Source organism: Protopterus annectens, chromosome 7.part0 (genome assembly GCF_019279795.1).
Source record: "Protopterus annectens isolate FY-2018-M chromosome 7.part0, PAN1.0, whole genome shotgun sequence".
Lineage (NCBI taxonomy): Eukaryota > Metazoa > Chordata > Ceratodontiformes > Protopteridae > Protopterus > Protopterus annectens.
The window spans coordinates 814861273-814878087 of NC_056739.1; the positions used below are offsets into that span (position 1 = coordinate 814861273).

The 16815-nt window shown below is 41.7% G+C and overlaps 1 protein-coding gene across 1 annotated transcript in view; it reads left to right on the forward strand.

Annotated features, from left to right (window-relative positions):
- The window catches only part of LOC122806106 (phosphatidylinositol 4,5-bisphosphate 3-kinase catalytic subunit alpha isoform-like), a 943896-nt gene that overhangs the window by 589317 nt on the left and 337764 nt on the right, over positions 1–16815 (forward strand). The window contains exon 9 of the mRNA XM_044076344.1: positions 13689–13795. Within this exon, the coding sequence (XP_043932279.1) occupies positions 13689–13795 (107 nt within the window). The remainder of the gene's footprint in view (positions 1–13688; positions 13796–16815) is intronic.

The window sequence follows — 16815 nt, forward strand, 5'->3', positions numbered from 1 at the left end:
TCCCACTTCATAAGGGCGGTGCCTCCACAGACCCTGGAAAGTACCAGCCCATTAGGTGGACAGGCCTTAGCTGCAAAGCCATGGAGAGGATCATAATGGAACTCATAAATAAAGACATAGGGAACTTGCAGACTTTGGATCCAACCCAGTTTGGCTTTGTCAAAGGCAGATCCTGCCTCTTAAACTTGGTTGACTTTTTCGAGACAGTCACCAAGGCCATTGATCAGGCAAAGGCAGTCCATACAGCGTACCTCGACCTGGCAAAGGCCTTGCACACAATACCCCACTCAGGTATCATCGAAAAACTCATCAGCTTGAATGTAAACCCATACATCACAAGATGGGTTGCAAACTGGCTAAGTGACAGAACCCACAGGGTCAGAGTTGCTGGAGCCATGTCAGACTCAAAGCCTGTCACAAGTGGTGTCCCACAGGGCTCAGTCCTGGGTCCACTCTTGTTCGGCATCTACTTTTCTGAAGTACAAGCAAACACAGGAGGGTTATGGCTGACAAAGTGTGCAGATGACTGCAAACTGGGCGCCATAGTCGAAAACACATCTGACACAGATATCCTCCAGAAGGGCCTCACAGAAACGGATAACTGGTGCCAGAGCCATAGCCTGAAGTTAAACGCCAAAAAATGCATAGTCATACCCTTCGGGAAAAACAAGGTTACCCCTAGCTACCATATAGGTGGCAATCCACTGAGCACAGAAAAAGTAATCAGAGATCTGGGGACCCAGGTTGACAGTAGCCTTTCGTTTGACACTCATGTTGCTAAAGTAGTTAGGAAAACCTTCTATATCACCCACCTGATCATGAAGGGATTCACATCTAGATCAAGGGAGGTCATCGTCCCCCCTGTACTCATCACTCATTAGACCTATAATTGAGTACAATGCCCGCTCGGAATGTATCTGACCAGACACCTGCTGCAGCTTGAAAGGCCCCAAAAGTTCCTCACCAAAAGGATAAAGGGTCTCAAAAATATGTCTTATGCTGCCCGACTGAAAGAACTCCAGCTCTATTCAGTCTCATACCGCTTGCTCAGAGGTGACCTGTGCCTGACATATAAGGCCATGTCAAACCCAGATTTGATGAATATGCTTCACCTCATAAAATCTAGATCCCTCAGAACCACAAGGGCGGGAGACTTAAACCTTGACACGGTTATAAATAGAATGTGCTGGAGGGACAGATTCATCACCCAGAGACTCCCTATGCTGTGGAACAAAATCCCGGTACATGTGAGGCAGAGCACCTCTCTGGCCTTGTTCAAGAGGAATCTTGACCAATGGATGGGAGATTGCAGATATACCCCAGGGATTACTTCAGTGTCACTGCTTGACAGAGGCACAGCAAAATGATAGGCATAGTTTTTATTCAAACTAAAGGGGTGGCGAAAGCCACATAACTATGGGCTAGGCTTATAAATGCCCTTGGGCAGATAGCCTAGTATGAACCTATGAACCTATGAACCTATGGAACCTTTTATAATTTTTCATCAGGACAGGGTTTCTTTAAGGACAAACCCTACCTTTATGCCAAAGGTGGTCTTTAGTGTGGCTCTTAACCAAACCATCCATTTGCCAACTTTTTATCCAAACCCCCAGAATAAAGGGGAGAAACTTCTGCATTCTTTGGACATACACAGGCAGCTACGCTTCTACTTGGACAAAACAAAAGCTTTCAGGAAAACTGAGCAACTGTTTGTAGCATATGCTGCAGGATCACAGGGCAAGGCTATCATAAAGCAGACTATATCCAAATGGATAGGACACTGTATTCTTTACTGCTACACAGAGCATGGAAAATCAGTCCCTAATAACATTAGGCCACATTCCACCGTGGCAACAGCCACTTCAACAGCCTTCCTCAGAGGAGTACCTACCAAGGAAATTTTGGAGGCTGCAACTTGGAGTTCAGTGCACACCTTTACCAAGCATTACCACTTGCTTCTTTACTCTAAATCCAGAGCAGGATTTGCCACTGCAGTTCTGCAGGGGCTCATAGCCAATCCTAACTCTTTATAGACCAGCCACCCAACCTTAGCTTTGGGATTCTACCCAAGTGTAATGACTGCAGCAGTGTAACACGATGAACATAGTACAGTTTTGTACCTACCATAAATGTAGATGTTCGAGTGTGCACACTGCTGCAGTCCAGGTTACCCTCCTTCCATCCCCTCTGAACTAGCTGGACTTATCTATGCCTTTCTATCCTATGCAACCTTTGTGGTGTATTTGTTTGTATCTGAAGGTATTGTTTTATTTTATATGTATATTTTTTAGTAGCAATATGTATTGCCTACCTGCTTGGGGGCACCTGACATCTGGGGCAAGAAAAACTGAAGAAAATGGCGTTGGATGCATCTTATATACCCCTGGCGCACTGACATCAGGGAAGAAGCGACAGCAACTGACGCCGGACCAAGACTTTGGAACTCTGGCCGACTGCGGGGACCGCCTGACGGCAGGATAACCCAAGTGTAATGACTGCAGCAGTGTGAACACTCGAACATCTACAAAACTGTACTTTCTGGGACTAAGAAGGGTTAACCTGTCTTTAAACAAATGATTGTTTTTGTTACTCCCACCATGGTGAATCTATTCCAGACATGGCTGAGACACATTTCACCAGAGTCTTATCCTCTTCAGTGGCATATTGAAAGAGTGTACACAAGAAGCATTTCAGATGAAGCAACTTGGTCCTCTATTCATACCTTTACAAAGCACCTCAAACTGGATTCTTTCTCACGTTCCGTAGCAGGATTTCTGAGTGCCATTTCCCAGGGCTTCCTGGATCCTAATGCTTCCATCCACCAGGTAGGTTTAGCTTTGGGAATATGTCCATATGCCATTGAGGCAGTGTTAATGATGACATAGTACAGCTGTCTAAGTCCTACTTGCCTTTAGCAGTAGATGTTTGAATTTTACACTGCCTCAGTAGCAACACCCCCTTATTTTGTATTTATTTCAGTGATCTCCAACCTTGTTGTGTTGTTTGTTGGGTTTGATTATTTGTTTTGGTATTTTATGGCTACATATTGGCCAGTTGCAGGTAATTCTTGCTTTTGGTCTTTCTTGGCTCATCCTACTTAGCAGTAAAAGCCTGAATCACTCACTTCCTGTAACAAGGGTTAGGCTTCCCCTGATGGGAGGTGCTTAGCCAATCCCCTATCACAGATAGTCAGAAGAGGGGATTCTGAGCTCTGGAAAGCTACCATTGTGGGTTTCTTCAGGCACAGAACTCATATGCCACTGAGGCAGTGTGAAATTCAAACATCCATTATTACAGTTAAGTAGAACTTACACAATTGTACTTTCCTGTAGATTACTGGAAACCATTTCCTGTACCAGAATTGAAACTTGAACTACTTTTTTTGCTAAAAGGTTACAGAATTCTTTCCAGCTAGAGTTTTTCTCCTTCTCTTGTTGATTTTTCTGTCACATTCTCCAGATTTCTTTGTTGGCATACTGGCAGGGTAATTACTAGCAAGTGACTGAATTTTACTCAAACTGACAATTTAAGTATCCCCTTTTGTCAGTTTCTGTTATCACACTGGGTGAGAGATAAAATCAACCTGGTGATCAGTATGAATCCATCTTGGAAGTTTCTCTAATCTTACTCATATTACCTATCCTTTTTATTGAGTACAGTTGTACTCCTTGTTCTTGTTGTCCAGTGATTTCTGTTCCTGGGACTCCATTGAAAGTGGACCTCCCAACTAAATATTCTAGTTAACTGTAAAATAGGCACACAATAGGCAGATGGGGCAGATTGTCAGTTTTTTTAGTTTTTTTTGCTGCAAGAAACAGTCATGTCAACTGTCCATTGGTCCCTTCCAGGAGACTTCCAGAAAATTGCAAGTACCCATTTTGGGAGCCTTTCAGTTACTTGTATGTAGAATTTGTATTTCTAGTTTGGCTGTTACTTGTATACATCATCACATATTGCAGAGTATTTTTCATTAATCTGGCTGTTTCATTTTGGATTGGATATTTATTTCAAAAGTTCTGAGGTTCATTAGGTCCCCCGAAAGAGACAACTAAATTAAGCACTCACAAAGCAAATTCCACCTAAGTATTTTCACTCGCAATGCCTTTTTTCTGTGAGCAGCTGTATTATTTTTAAAGGCCTCCTTGAACCAGGGGGGGATAAATGTGCAGGCCTGGTTGCAGGTATTTGCCTGAGGTCAGTGAGGTCCTTCTGCCAGCAGCCTAAAGACTAGGAATCATGCAAAAATGGAGTGTCCAAGAAAGTGGAGTCTTAAAAGAGAATGATAGCAAGGAGTGTGAAGCTTTAGTGGCCTTGTCTGTCGCACTGAGCCTGAGAGTATCGGACTTAGTGAGGTTCCACCTTGCATACCTCCAGTTCAACAAATTGTTTTTGCCTGTTCCGCATATTTTCTGACAGTTCCAGTGACGGACATTGGAATCAGGCTTGCTGTTTTACTGGCCTGTCGTCAGGTGCTTGCAGTATTTAGTGTGGAGTTGCTTCATAGGATCCTGTAAAAAGATTCTGCCCCACCAAAATTTTGGTTTCTTCCCCCTTAAGTTATGTGCATCCTTAAACATGCCTAGCATTTGACATGAAGAAGCCAAAATGCTGGTCTTAACATATAAACTGCTCATTCCCCATTCAGGACAGATCATCTTTCACCAGAGGTATAGGGCTGATGCCTAAGGCCCAGACTGTGTCTATGAAGATGTTGGCTCAGTTTGCGTTTGATTATAAAAATTTTGATGAGGAGGATGTAGAAGCTTTGCAGATAAGAAATTCTTCATAGTTTCATCCCTCTGCATCAGGGATATGTTCTGTCTGTGCCCAAAGAAGAAGACAGGAATCACATTGCTTAGAAATTCCTCACATCCCTAACAAATTTCCTGTCCCGTTGACTACTACAGGGCTGACAAGAAAACCATTTCTTCAGACTCTTCTGTGGAATATATTTCCTTTGGACAACTTTTGAACTTTTAAAAGGAAGCATTTTTAGTTTGTTTCCCAGAAATTTTAGAATCCATAAAAAGTATTTAGATTTTCTGGGTTTTAAAGAACCAAAGCAATTAGTAGTTCCCTCAATTTTCAGATCTTTAAGTACATTTTTGAGTCAACATCCCTGTAGCTAGATTCTGAGTTGCTTGCTGTTAAAAACGGTTCTACAGTGCTCATGAAGATTACAGATACCTGTATTAGAATCCTATGGTGGGCCCAGATCTGGTAATTCTGAAGATACTAGGTGGATCTAATCTGGCTGCAGGACTCCCTATGCTTTCCAGTGATAAGGAGGTTCAGGATTTTAGACCATTTAAGGGCAAAAGTTTGCACTTGTACCTTTACCAACATTTAGAGTTGTCAGTTGTCAAAGACAGTTATCAGAGAATACCCTCTCACTCTCTCCGTCTGTTTGGATAGCCTCTGTATCCTTTGTCAGCACATGAATATCCCTGTAGGTCTGGTAAGAGTATGTTTATAAGTATTTCTTTGTTATATTTTCATTCCCTGTCTGGCAAGTTGTTTTTTTTTTTTTTTTTTTACAGTAAGATGGGGACTTAATTTGAGTGGTGGAAGGCAAAAATGCCTCTGAGCTCAGTGCATGATGTAACAGCCTGTGCACTATCAGGAAAGGCACATGGTCCCTTGTCTAGAAATGAGGGAATATCTGAATAAAAAAAACACACACACACAAACACACACAAGAGCTGGGAATGCCAGAAGAGGGGGTTTAAGCAATGACAGAATGTATGACACATCCTTACAGGTTCATTAATTATTACGCTGAAATCTGAAAAGGATGCAGCTGATACGTATACATTCTGTGGAACAATAGCTTTAGAACTACTATTCCACAGAGGAAGAGTGCTTTGGTGCACACTTAATAAGATAAGAAGAGCTTGACTCTTTTTTGCATCCTTATATTACTGATGTCAGAGGACTAGAAGCATAGAGGATGCAATGATAACTGTTGGCAGTTCCCCCATTTCCAACTCAGAATCACTATACTACACAGACTACCCAGCAACACTGTGAATCACTCATTTTTTCTGCATCTCACTTTAACTTATGCCTACTGCATAAAAACAGTATCTATTCAGCATCATCTTCTTTTACTGTCTCTCTCTCTTTTGATCTTAGTTTAATGGTATAGTTGTTGATTGAGATTTACCTTTCTAACCCAACACCATTGTCTCTTCTACAAAAGATGAAGTCTGTCCCTTACATATACATGGTCTCTCTGACAGGTTTCCCATTCATTATCCTGTCTATCCCAAATGTTTCCATTGTCCATTGATGTGGCCAGTCATCACACTCCTCATCCTCTCTTTTGTTTGTCTGCTAGCTGTTAATACAGGTAACATTTCTGAGAGTGGTACCTCCAAACACCTCTCTTGCCATCTGTCTTTCCTGTCTAGCCTTACTTTCTGCCATCTCAGGTGTCTTCTCTGAGAAATGATTCTCACATGCACCACAACATGCATTCAACATGTCTACCTTGGTGAGCAGTACAACCACCTCTTATGTTTTACTGAGTTTTACCTCCAAGAATAGTTTCACTGAAGTCTAATCTATCCTCCTTCACTTGTTCAGACTCCTGATTCCCTTTAATGTACTCAGTACTTTTATATGTATCCCAAAGACTATGAAACCAATTCCTTGGTCACCTCTGGTAAAACCCCTGGCCTGCACGTCTTACACTTTGGGGTAGTACTTTCATTTGTCTGTCCTGCATCGGGAAATGTAAGACCTAGGTTGGGAGAATAACCTCGAAGTAGCACATGGGTTCATAGGTCCATGGTCATATAGTAGGCTAACTAACTACCAGGGCCTTTATAAGCTTAGCCATGCAATCCAACCCAATTGTGTTCCCTGAGTATCATGGGCGTTTATTAGGAGGGGCATGTTAGGAAGTTTCTAAAAGTTATGTGGGGGGAGGTATGTTAGTTTGGCCATTATTTTTTCTTCTATCAGAGACATGGGGCCCAGACCTGGCGTGAATTTCTGATTTACCATCCATTGGTCAAGGTTGTGTTTAAATAGGGTTAGGGACAGACTCTTCTTCACATGGTTGGGTGCCTGTTCCAGAGCATGAGGGTCCTTTGAGACATGCATCTGTCTTGCTTACGTATCTTATTTATATCACAAGCAAAATTCAAATCCTTGGATCTGGTATTGATGCTGTTCATTTTGCTTATGTGCAAAAGGTCCATCAATGCTGGATCTGAGGATAACTTGTATGTCAGGCATAAATCGCCTCTCAGTAACCTGTATGAAACAAGAGTATAGAGAGAATGCTTTAAGTCGATCCATGTAGGACAATGTGTTTATACCCTGGATTCTCTTGGTAAGGAACTTTTGTGGGTGTTACAACTGTTGCATATGTCTAATTAGGTACATGCGGAAGGGGGCATTATACTCAATGATGGGTCTGATAAGGGCTGAATAAAGTGACACTATGACTTCCTTGGACCTCGAAGCCATGCCCTTACTTATAAGTTGAGCGACATAGAATGATTATCTTACTACCTTGGCCACATGTTGGTCAAAGATGGGATTACTGACTACATATGTTCCCAGATCCCCGATTACTGGGTCAACTCTTAGGGATGTCTTATTGATGGAATAATTCACCTGGGTGGCAGTTTTCCCAAAAAGCATTATAATCCATTTCTTGGCATTGAATTTTAGTCCATGATTTTGGCACCAGACATGTGTCTGTCTTGGACCCTCTTGTAAGATGTTTGTCATGGGGGGGGGGGATCTTTAATAGCTCCCAGTTTGCAGTCATCTGTGAAGTTGGTTATCCAGAGGCCCTTGACATTAGCCTGTACCTCCAAGAAGTAGATTCCAAATAGGAGCAGTTCCAGCATGGAGTCTTTGAGGTACCCCACTAGTGAACAGTCTCTTAGCGGAGGTAGTGTCAGCAGTCCTGACTTCCTGGGTCCTGTCTGCGAACCAACTGGCAATCCAGTGAGTTATTGAGGGATTAATGTTCAGTTCAGTGAGTTTGTCAACTATGCCCGAGTGGGGTATTTTATCAATCTCCTTAGCCAGATCCAGGTATGTGGTATGCACAGTTTTCCCCTCATCAGTTGCCTTGGTGACCTTCTGAAAGAAGTCCACCAGGTTTAGTGGGCATGGTCTTCCCTTGGCAAAGCTAAACTGGGTTTGGGCCAGTGTCTGAAGTTTGCCTATGTCTTTGTTGATCACTTCCATAATAATTAATTCCATGGCTTTGCATATTGGACTGATCAGACTAAACGGTCTGTAGACGGTCCACCCTTATGAAGTGGGAAATCGTTTTACTCCTCTGTTCTCATGGTACAAAGCCTGTCTTCAGGATATAGTTAAAAAGTGACTCAAGTGGTCCATACAGGTCATGTTTCCAGCTATTTAGGAGGCATCCTGGGATCTTGTTGAGGCCCATTGAGGTTGTGTTTTTGGCCTTAGCGAGCACCACCTGGACCTATTCCCTGTTAATAGTTCGGGGGGTTATGCTAGTAGGTATTTCATGGAGGGAGGCTGGGGGAGTAGAGTGGATGAAGTGTGAATGAATTTGTCAGCCAGCAAATTACCTTGTCACTCTGCTCAGTGAAGGTGGCACCACTGATCACCAGTTTGACACATTGATGTATAGTGCCTTTGAGGTTTTAGACATAGCTGTAGAAGGCCTTGTGATTGCCTTTAGCCTGTGAGGCTGTCTTGACCTTGTAATTGGCCTTGTTGGGCTTAATTAGCCCTCTTAATTTCCTGTCTAGTTTAATTAGAGAACTCCTATTATTGTGGGAGTTGCTGTTCCTGATTTTATCCATGACTTTTTTCTTTTGTGATGTACCTTTTTAAGATTAGGATTCCACCACTGTGGTTTGTTGTTAGTTTTGGGCTTACTTATAGTGGGTAAACCAGCCTCTGTACAGCCATTTATATGGTTGTACAGGATATCTATGAACAATTCTACATAGGTTGTTGTGAATTTGGGGATGGGAGGGATGTTGAATTTTGATAAACTATCACTTGATAGGGTGGTGGCTGCTTTGGAGTAGATCTTAACTGTTACAGGGTTTGCTAGGGTTACAGAGTTGATTTTTATTTTGAAGGAGACAGCTTTGTGGCCTGACCTCACCAGTGAGGATGTGATATGGGCGTGGGGCAGGGGGGTTGCAGCACTCTTCCCATAGTGGCAAGTATCAGGTCCAGTATGTTTGAACTTCTGGTGGGTGTGCACACTCTCTGGTCTAGGGTATTTGTGCTGATAAAGTAAAAGAATGGTCTTGCCTGCGGGTACGAGGCAGTGCATTTTTCCCAGTCTATAGAGAAGTAGTTTAAGTCTCCCTCTGATGAGTAAGGTATTTGGTTTAATGGTGAGGGGCTCCAGTAGGTCTAGGTATGAGCTGTGGAATTCTAGGGACATAGTGTGTGACCTATAGCTTGCTAGGATATGGTATGGGACTTTGTCCATGGTGATTTGCACGTGGATAAATTCCAGGGCATCATCCTTTTTAACCAATATAAGAGTTATGCCTGTTGCTAATATAGATTGAGACAACTCCATCTTTTCTCCCTGTCTGTGCAACTGATGGTCCAAATTTGTTGAAGGTACTGTAGTCTTGTACTACTGGAGTACTTTCTGTGAAGTTAAACCATGTTTTGGTAATGGCACGGCAGTCTATATTTTGCATAGTGAGGACAGCTTGTAGGGTGTGGAGTTGCTTGTTAAGGCTTCTAGCATTAAGCAGTAACACTTTAGGTTTCTTTGGGTTTTTATTTGCTGTGTCAGTAGGTTTGTCAGTTTGGCATTGTGTAAAAAAAGCTGTAAGGGTGTGGATAAAGTTTTAGCCAGTATTCAGAGCCCTAGGGGAGACAGGTGCAGACCATCCTTTGCAAAGCAACGTGTTCTGTTAATCATGTCCTCCCATGCTGACAAATATTGAATCCCCTGGAAGGACACCAGAAACTAAGCCAGTTATTGAAGTCAGTTATCTTTTGTTTATACTGCGGCATCATCCTTGGTGAAGGTAGAATGCTCCTCAGTGCAAGACACATACCTGCCTGAGACACACAAGCTCAAAACCCTATGGTTAGATTTTCAAATACTTTTATCTTAATGCTTCAATAGGATAGACTTAATTAGGCAGCTTAGGATGGTGGTTTGTAGGATGATATTGGTGATCAAGAAGAGGAGGAGGAGGAGTGTGAGGGCAGCACCAAGGATCAAATGGTGGAAACTGAAAAAGGGTAATTGTGAGGTGGAGTTCAGGGAAGAGTTAAGACAGGCACTGGGTGGCAGTGCTGAGTTACTGAATAGCTGGGTAACTACAGCAGAGCTAGTAAGGGAGATGGCTAGAAAGGTGCTTGGTGTGACATCTGGAAAGAGGAAGGAGGACAAGGAGACCTGGTGGTGGAATGAGGAAGTACAGGAGAGTATACAGAGAAAGAGGTTGGCGAAGAAGTGGGATTGTCAGAGAGATGAAGAAAGTAGACAGGAATATAAGGAGATGAGGTGCATGGCAAAGAGAGAGGTGGCGAAGGCTAAGGATAAGGCATATGAAGAGTTGTATGAAAGGTTGGACACTAAGTAGGGAGAAAAGGACCTGTACCGATTGGCTAGACAGAGGGACCGAGCTAGGAAAGATGTGCAGCAGGTAAAGGTGATAAAGGATAATGAGGGAAACGTACTCACAAGCGAGGAGAGTGTGTTGAGCAGATGGAAAGAGTACTTTGAGGGGCTGATGAATGAAGAGAATGAGAGGGAGAGAAAGTTGGATGATGTGCTGATAGTGAATCATGAAGTGCAGTGGATTAGCAAGGAGGAAGTAAGGATAGCTATGAAGAGGATGAAGAATGGCAAGGCTGTTGGTCCAGATGACATACCTGTGGAAGCATGGAGGTGTTTAGGTGAAATGGCAGTGGAGTTTTAAACTAGATTGTTTAATGAAATCTTGGAAAGTGAGAGGATGCCTGAGGAATGGAGAAAGTGTTTTGGTACCGATTTTTAAGAGTAAGGGTGATGTGCAGAGCTGTAGTAACCACAGAGGGATTAAATTGATAATTCATAGCATGAAGTTATGGGAAAGAGTAGTGGAAGCTAGGTTAAGAAGGGAGGTGATGATTAGTGATCAGCAGTATGGTTTTATGCCAGGAAAGAGCATTACAGATGCGATGTTTACTCTGAGAGTATTGATGGCAAAATACAGAGGTCAGAAGGAGATGCACTGTGTCTTTGTGGACTTAAAGAAAGCATATGACAGGGCGCCTAGAGAGGAGTTGTGGTATTATATGAGGAAGTCAGGAGTGTCAGAGAAGTATGTAAGAGTGGTACAGTATATGTACGAGGGTAGTGTGACAGTGGTGAGGTCTGTGGGTGGGAGTGACGGATGCATTTAAGGTGGAGTTGGGATTACATCAAGGCTCCGCTCTGAGCCCTTTCTTATTTGCAATGGTGATGGACAGGTTGACATACAAGATCAGACAGGAGTCCCCGTGAACTATGATGTTTGCAGATGACATTGTGATCTGTAGTGAGAGTAGGGAACAGGTGGAGGAGACCCTGGAGATGTGGAGATATGCTCTAGATAGAAGAAGAATGAAGGTCAGCAGGACTGATACAGAATATATGTGTGTGAGTGAGAGGGAGGATAGAGGAATAGTGAGTATGTAGAGAGTAGAGGTGGCGAAGGTGGATGAGTTTAAATACTTGGGTCAACAGTTCAGAGTAATGGTGAGTGTGGAAGAGAGGTGAAGAAGAGAGTACAGGCAGGATGGAGTGGGTGGAGAAGAGTGTCAGGAGTGATTTGTGACAGACTAGTACCAGTAGGAGTGAAAGGGAAGGTCTACAAGAGGGTAGTGAGACCAGTTATGTTATATGAGTTGGAGACAGTGTCACTGACAAAAAGGCAGGAGTCAGAGCTGGACGTGGCAATATTAAAGATGTTAAGATTTGCACTGGGTGCAACGAGGGTGGACAGGATTAGGAATAAGTATGTTAGAGGGTCCCCAGGTTGGAAGGTTTGGAGACAAAGCCAGAGAGGCAAGATTATGTTGGTTTGGACATGTGCTGAGGAGGGATGCAGAGTATATTGGGGAAAAAGATGCTAAGGATGAAGCTGTCAGATAACAGGAAAAGAGAAAGGCCTAAGATAAGGTTTATGGATGTGGTGAGAGAGGACATGCAGGTGGCTGGTGTGACAGAGCAAGATGCAGAGGACAGGAAGAAATGGAAACAGATGATCCGCTGTGGCGACCCCTAACGAGAACAGCCAAAAGAAGGATGATAGACTTAAAGAACAGAGAAAGCTAGTTGCAAGATAAACAGAGGGGCAATTTTAATCAGATACCTATAGCTGTAAAAAAGTTCTGAAGCACAAATCCTGTAGGAAAATTCACAATACTGTCACTACTGCAAACCTACCACAGGCAAATGCATCAGACCATGCAGAAATTTACCGGGTCCCAAAGGTCACAGTTATCCAGCTTGATTTATCAAAGGCATTTGACAATATCCCACATGGTATAATTATCCAGTGTCATTGCCATTAGCTTGGGGGATACTTCAAATTATACTTTTGTTTAATCGGGTGTGCCACAAGGTTTAGTATCAGGTCCACCTTCATTCATTATCATTTTTGTGTTTACCTTCTAGTTCTGCTCATTGATCTCAGTGTATGCTGATTACCTGGAAATGGTTCTGTTATTGTCAAGGAGCAGGATATAGTTAAGCTTAATAAATAGCCACTGTAAAGCCATTGGTTAAAGAAAATTGCTTGTGTTTTAACACTAAACACCATTAATAGCATACTGTATGATTGTAGTAAGAGAGGTTTACACAAGTACAGGAGCACATGTTTACCTTAGTTTTCAGCAGTATCCAAAGAAAATATCACTGTCCCTGTCCAGCACCTCTGTAACACCTGCCTTTCCAAAAACATGCCTAATGAATGGAAGATAGCTAAAGTCAACCCATAGCAAAACAATCAACCAAAGGGTTCTAAAAACTTCCGATCAATATCAAAACTACCTATTCTAGGAAAGGCCTTTAAAAATATTTTTACCCTGTTAACAGGATACAGAAAAACAATGTCATGCTATCTTTTCCCCCAGTAGCATGGATTCTGGTCACGATGCTTTCTACACCTTAACAAGCTACATTCTAAAGGATGTTTGGACAAAAACCTTCTCACAGTAGTAGTATTTGGAGATCTCACCAAGGCATTTGATCTTTTGGACCATGACCACCTTCTGTAGTTCTTCTGTTTCAAACTTAAGTTTGATATAAAATAATGAGACATGTTTTTCGGAGAGGTGCGTCGGCATTGAGAATAAGATCACTGGTAGGTAGCCATGTCTGCAAACTGTTGAAACTTGGCTGATTCCTTTCAGTTTAAGTAGGGATTTAGAGCAGCCAGTGAATTTGGAGTCAGTTTGTTTCTGTAGGTGATTTTTCCTGGCTGTCTTAAATCGTGTTCACATGAAAGGAAAATAATGGTCTCAGAATGGATCACTGAAGGGGGATCCCTCTACTGCTGTGATGAAAGGGACAGAGTTCAAGTATTATTAGTCTATTTAAATACCATGTAGTCCAATATAAAATGAGTTTTGTGTGTATTGTTTTTCACAATTTATACCCTATGTCATTTTAAGTAGATGAGCAGTTTGTTTCCATAGTTTCTGAAGTAAAACTGTTTGTCCTACAGATGCAGATGAGGTTTCTGGTGGAACAGATGAGCCGTCCAGATTATATAGAGGCTCTGCAAGGTTTTGTCTGTCCCTTGAACCCAGTCCATCAGCTTGGCAATCTCAGGTAAGAGCATAATATGTTCTTCTGGCAGTGATATTTACTTCAGCTTCTTCCAGTATTCTTGTCCGAGTCAAAACTGATTCCTCTTTTGTTAGCTTAGGAGTTTATTCAAGTTCAGCTTTCATGTTTATATCAAAGCATGATTGTGATGTCCAGCACAGTGGCTTTCTGGTGATGTCTTTTATTCACTGCTTTTGCAGAAAGCCATTTGGCCATTCTCATTAAAGTGTTTGCTTCTTTTGGATGTTAAGACTTCATGCTTGTAATGAGGCCAAAAATTCATAGGATATGCAAGGTGGAGACCATGTGCACTTTGGCTGTACCACCCCATTCAAGAAGAGCAAGGTCTGTAATTCACATTGCATTTACCTGTAGGGGGAGTCTATTCCAAACCAGAAGGAAGTGCTTGGGTGATGAACCCATCCTTCTGTCTAGTTTTTTCTTCTGATGTGGGTTGAGATGTCCTGTTCTAATCTTGGCTGCACTGTTTGACTTATTGAAGAAGAAAGGAGGTCAAGAATAGCAGGATCTCTGAGGACAACGTAAACAAGGGACACCTCCCTCTTTATCAGCCTAGGTGCACTGAGTACAGAGGCAAGGATTACTGTCTGTCCTGGTAGCTAAGACTTCTGAGGTCAGAGATTGTTTTGGTTAGGACCCTCACCTCTGTTTTTTCAATTTTTTTAAAAAAACTGCACAGAAGACTGTTCATCTTGTCAGATGGTACTTGAAGACCAATTCCAAGAAGGTGAGTTATCCCGTTTGACAAGTGAAACTCCCCAAATATTTTACTCCCTGATAGAAGCATTGACTTTAACTATGGATTACAGAAGGAACTTCTGAGATATAATGAAGCCTAATGTAAATCAGTCCACCAGTTGCAGGTCATTTTGCAGGCAGCAGCATGTAAAAGGGTTGTCAAATGTATAGGCCCTAGGAAGCTGGATGTAATTTATCCACCTGTGGGATAGTAGTAAAGAGATTGGTCTTGCATTTTAAATAGGTCACGTAACAGCTACTGCCATTTTTGTCTGTTTATTCTGCATATGAGCAGGCTGATTGACTCCTGCTTATGGGAGGTATAGTCCGTCTTGCTCCCTTACAGCCCAATTCCCCATCCTGTTGCTGGGAGGTGTAGTCTGCTTTGCTTCACTCCAACAACCCAGTTCCTCAGCTCTCCAGTTGTTAATTTTATATCTGCCACTCCACACCCAATTAATTACACCCTCTTAAATAACACTGTGGTATACTCTCACTAGATATCTTCTGTATGTACAACACGTTACAGTGCTGCAGATCACAGAATGTAACTGCACATTTGCTATACTGCCTCACAGTGCTATGACTTTTCCTGCTACTTGTCTACTTTCAGTTTCTCGTTTTCTTCACTAAACCACATTTTCATCTTCAGATAAGTCCTTTATGCACAGATCAGTGGTGGGATCCTTATAAACATGTCCTGTTGCCCATAATGAAAATAAAAACTTAATCTGCATCATTACTATGCTTTCTGAACATGCCTCTGTAAAAACTGTTTGTAAATCACAAAAAATCATCCAGTAATACTATGTATTACCAAAGTCGTCCTGTCTGGAAATATTTGCCATTACCCTACTAACCCATAAAACCTTTTAAATAGGGTACTTAAAATTACAGAGTGTTGGTTAAAAAAATGTTTCCAGGTATGTACCCTTTTTTACCAATTGCTGCTTTATTTGAAAATAGTCTAGTCTCAGTACGGGGGGGGGGGTAATATATTTCTTCTTGTCAGTACAACTATAATCTTTTGCTATCACTATTTGCTGAAAATTATGCTAACAGTGACTTGGAAGCCAAGTGGATTGATATACAGCTGTCAGTGTATATACTAAAGTGTGTATTGCTGCTGTCTATACTCTTTATGCCTATGGAATCCTTACTACAATAAATCTATTCACACAGTGTAAAACAAAAGCAGTAATTTATGAATACATCATCCTTAATTGGAATTGTAGGCTTAATGGAAGATTAACATTATGTAATTCCTTCAGTTATTCCAAAAGATTTCATGTTAGTAAGTCACTTAAATTGCCTCTTAAATTTACATTTTCCAATAGAATTTCTAACAGTTTTTAAAGCCTGCTCCAATCAGAGTTGCAGCTTATTTTTGGTCTGACATATACATATGTACAGACCCTATGACCATATTATCAACTTTCAGTAATATACTATTTCCAATTCAAAACCGGTATACACCAAGGTTAGAGAGACAATAATTAACAGAAGTTTTGTTTTAAAGATTACTGCCAGCCTACGAGAATCAGTAAGGCAAAAAACAAAGCATGGACAGGTTGGGAAGTGGACACACAAGTTTCAGCATTACCAAGAACTGAAATACTTCATTGGAATTCAGACGGAATGTGTAAAAACTGCATAGTATGGGAATATACAAACTGCATGTCTGGGTAATCATAAAAGGTTGTGGGCCTCTATAAAATCCTGGTATTCTAGCAAAATCGTTCTGAAGTCGGGAACCTAGTCAAACCTCTGAGATAACACAGAAAAGGGAAGGAGCAAACCTCATGGGAAAAATGGGAATTGTGGGAACAATATATGCAGAGCAGGATTTGAATGAGCCATATAATGCTTAACTGACGACTGGAAGGTTTATAAGTGATGTATAATGTTTGCAACTATAATTGTTTCAGGGGAGAAGTTAAAATTTAATTTTTAACATCCTCTTGGAGGTTCTGCAAATACAGCCATACAAACCTCCTCAAAATAGTACCAGTGGCCACAGCCTGGTAGAAATATCAATAGAGTCATACGCATACTGTAAATGACAACCACTTGTGCAATAGAAGAAACTTTTGTTCTTTAAAGCAGATTTTTCCTCACAAGAAGAAACTGAAGATAAAACATTCCTCATACTTTCAGTTTGTCAGAACAAACTTAAACATATGAGCCTGACAGTTCAAAATTCTGAAAATCAAAGTTGCAGAGGTATACATTCTTCCTCATATCTATTAGTAATTTTTCCATTC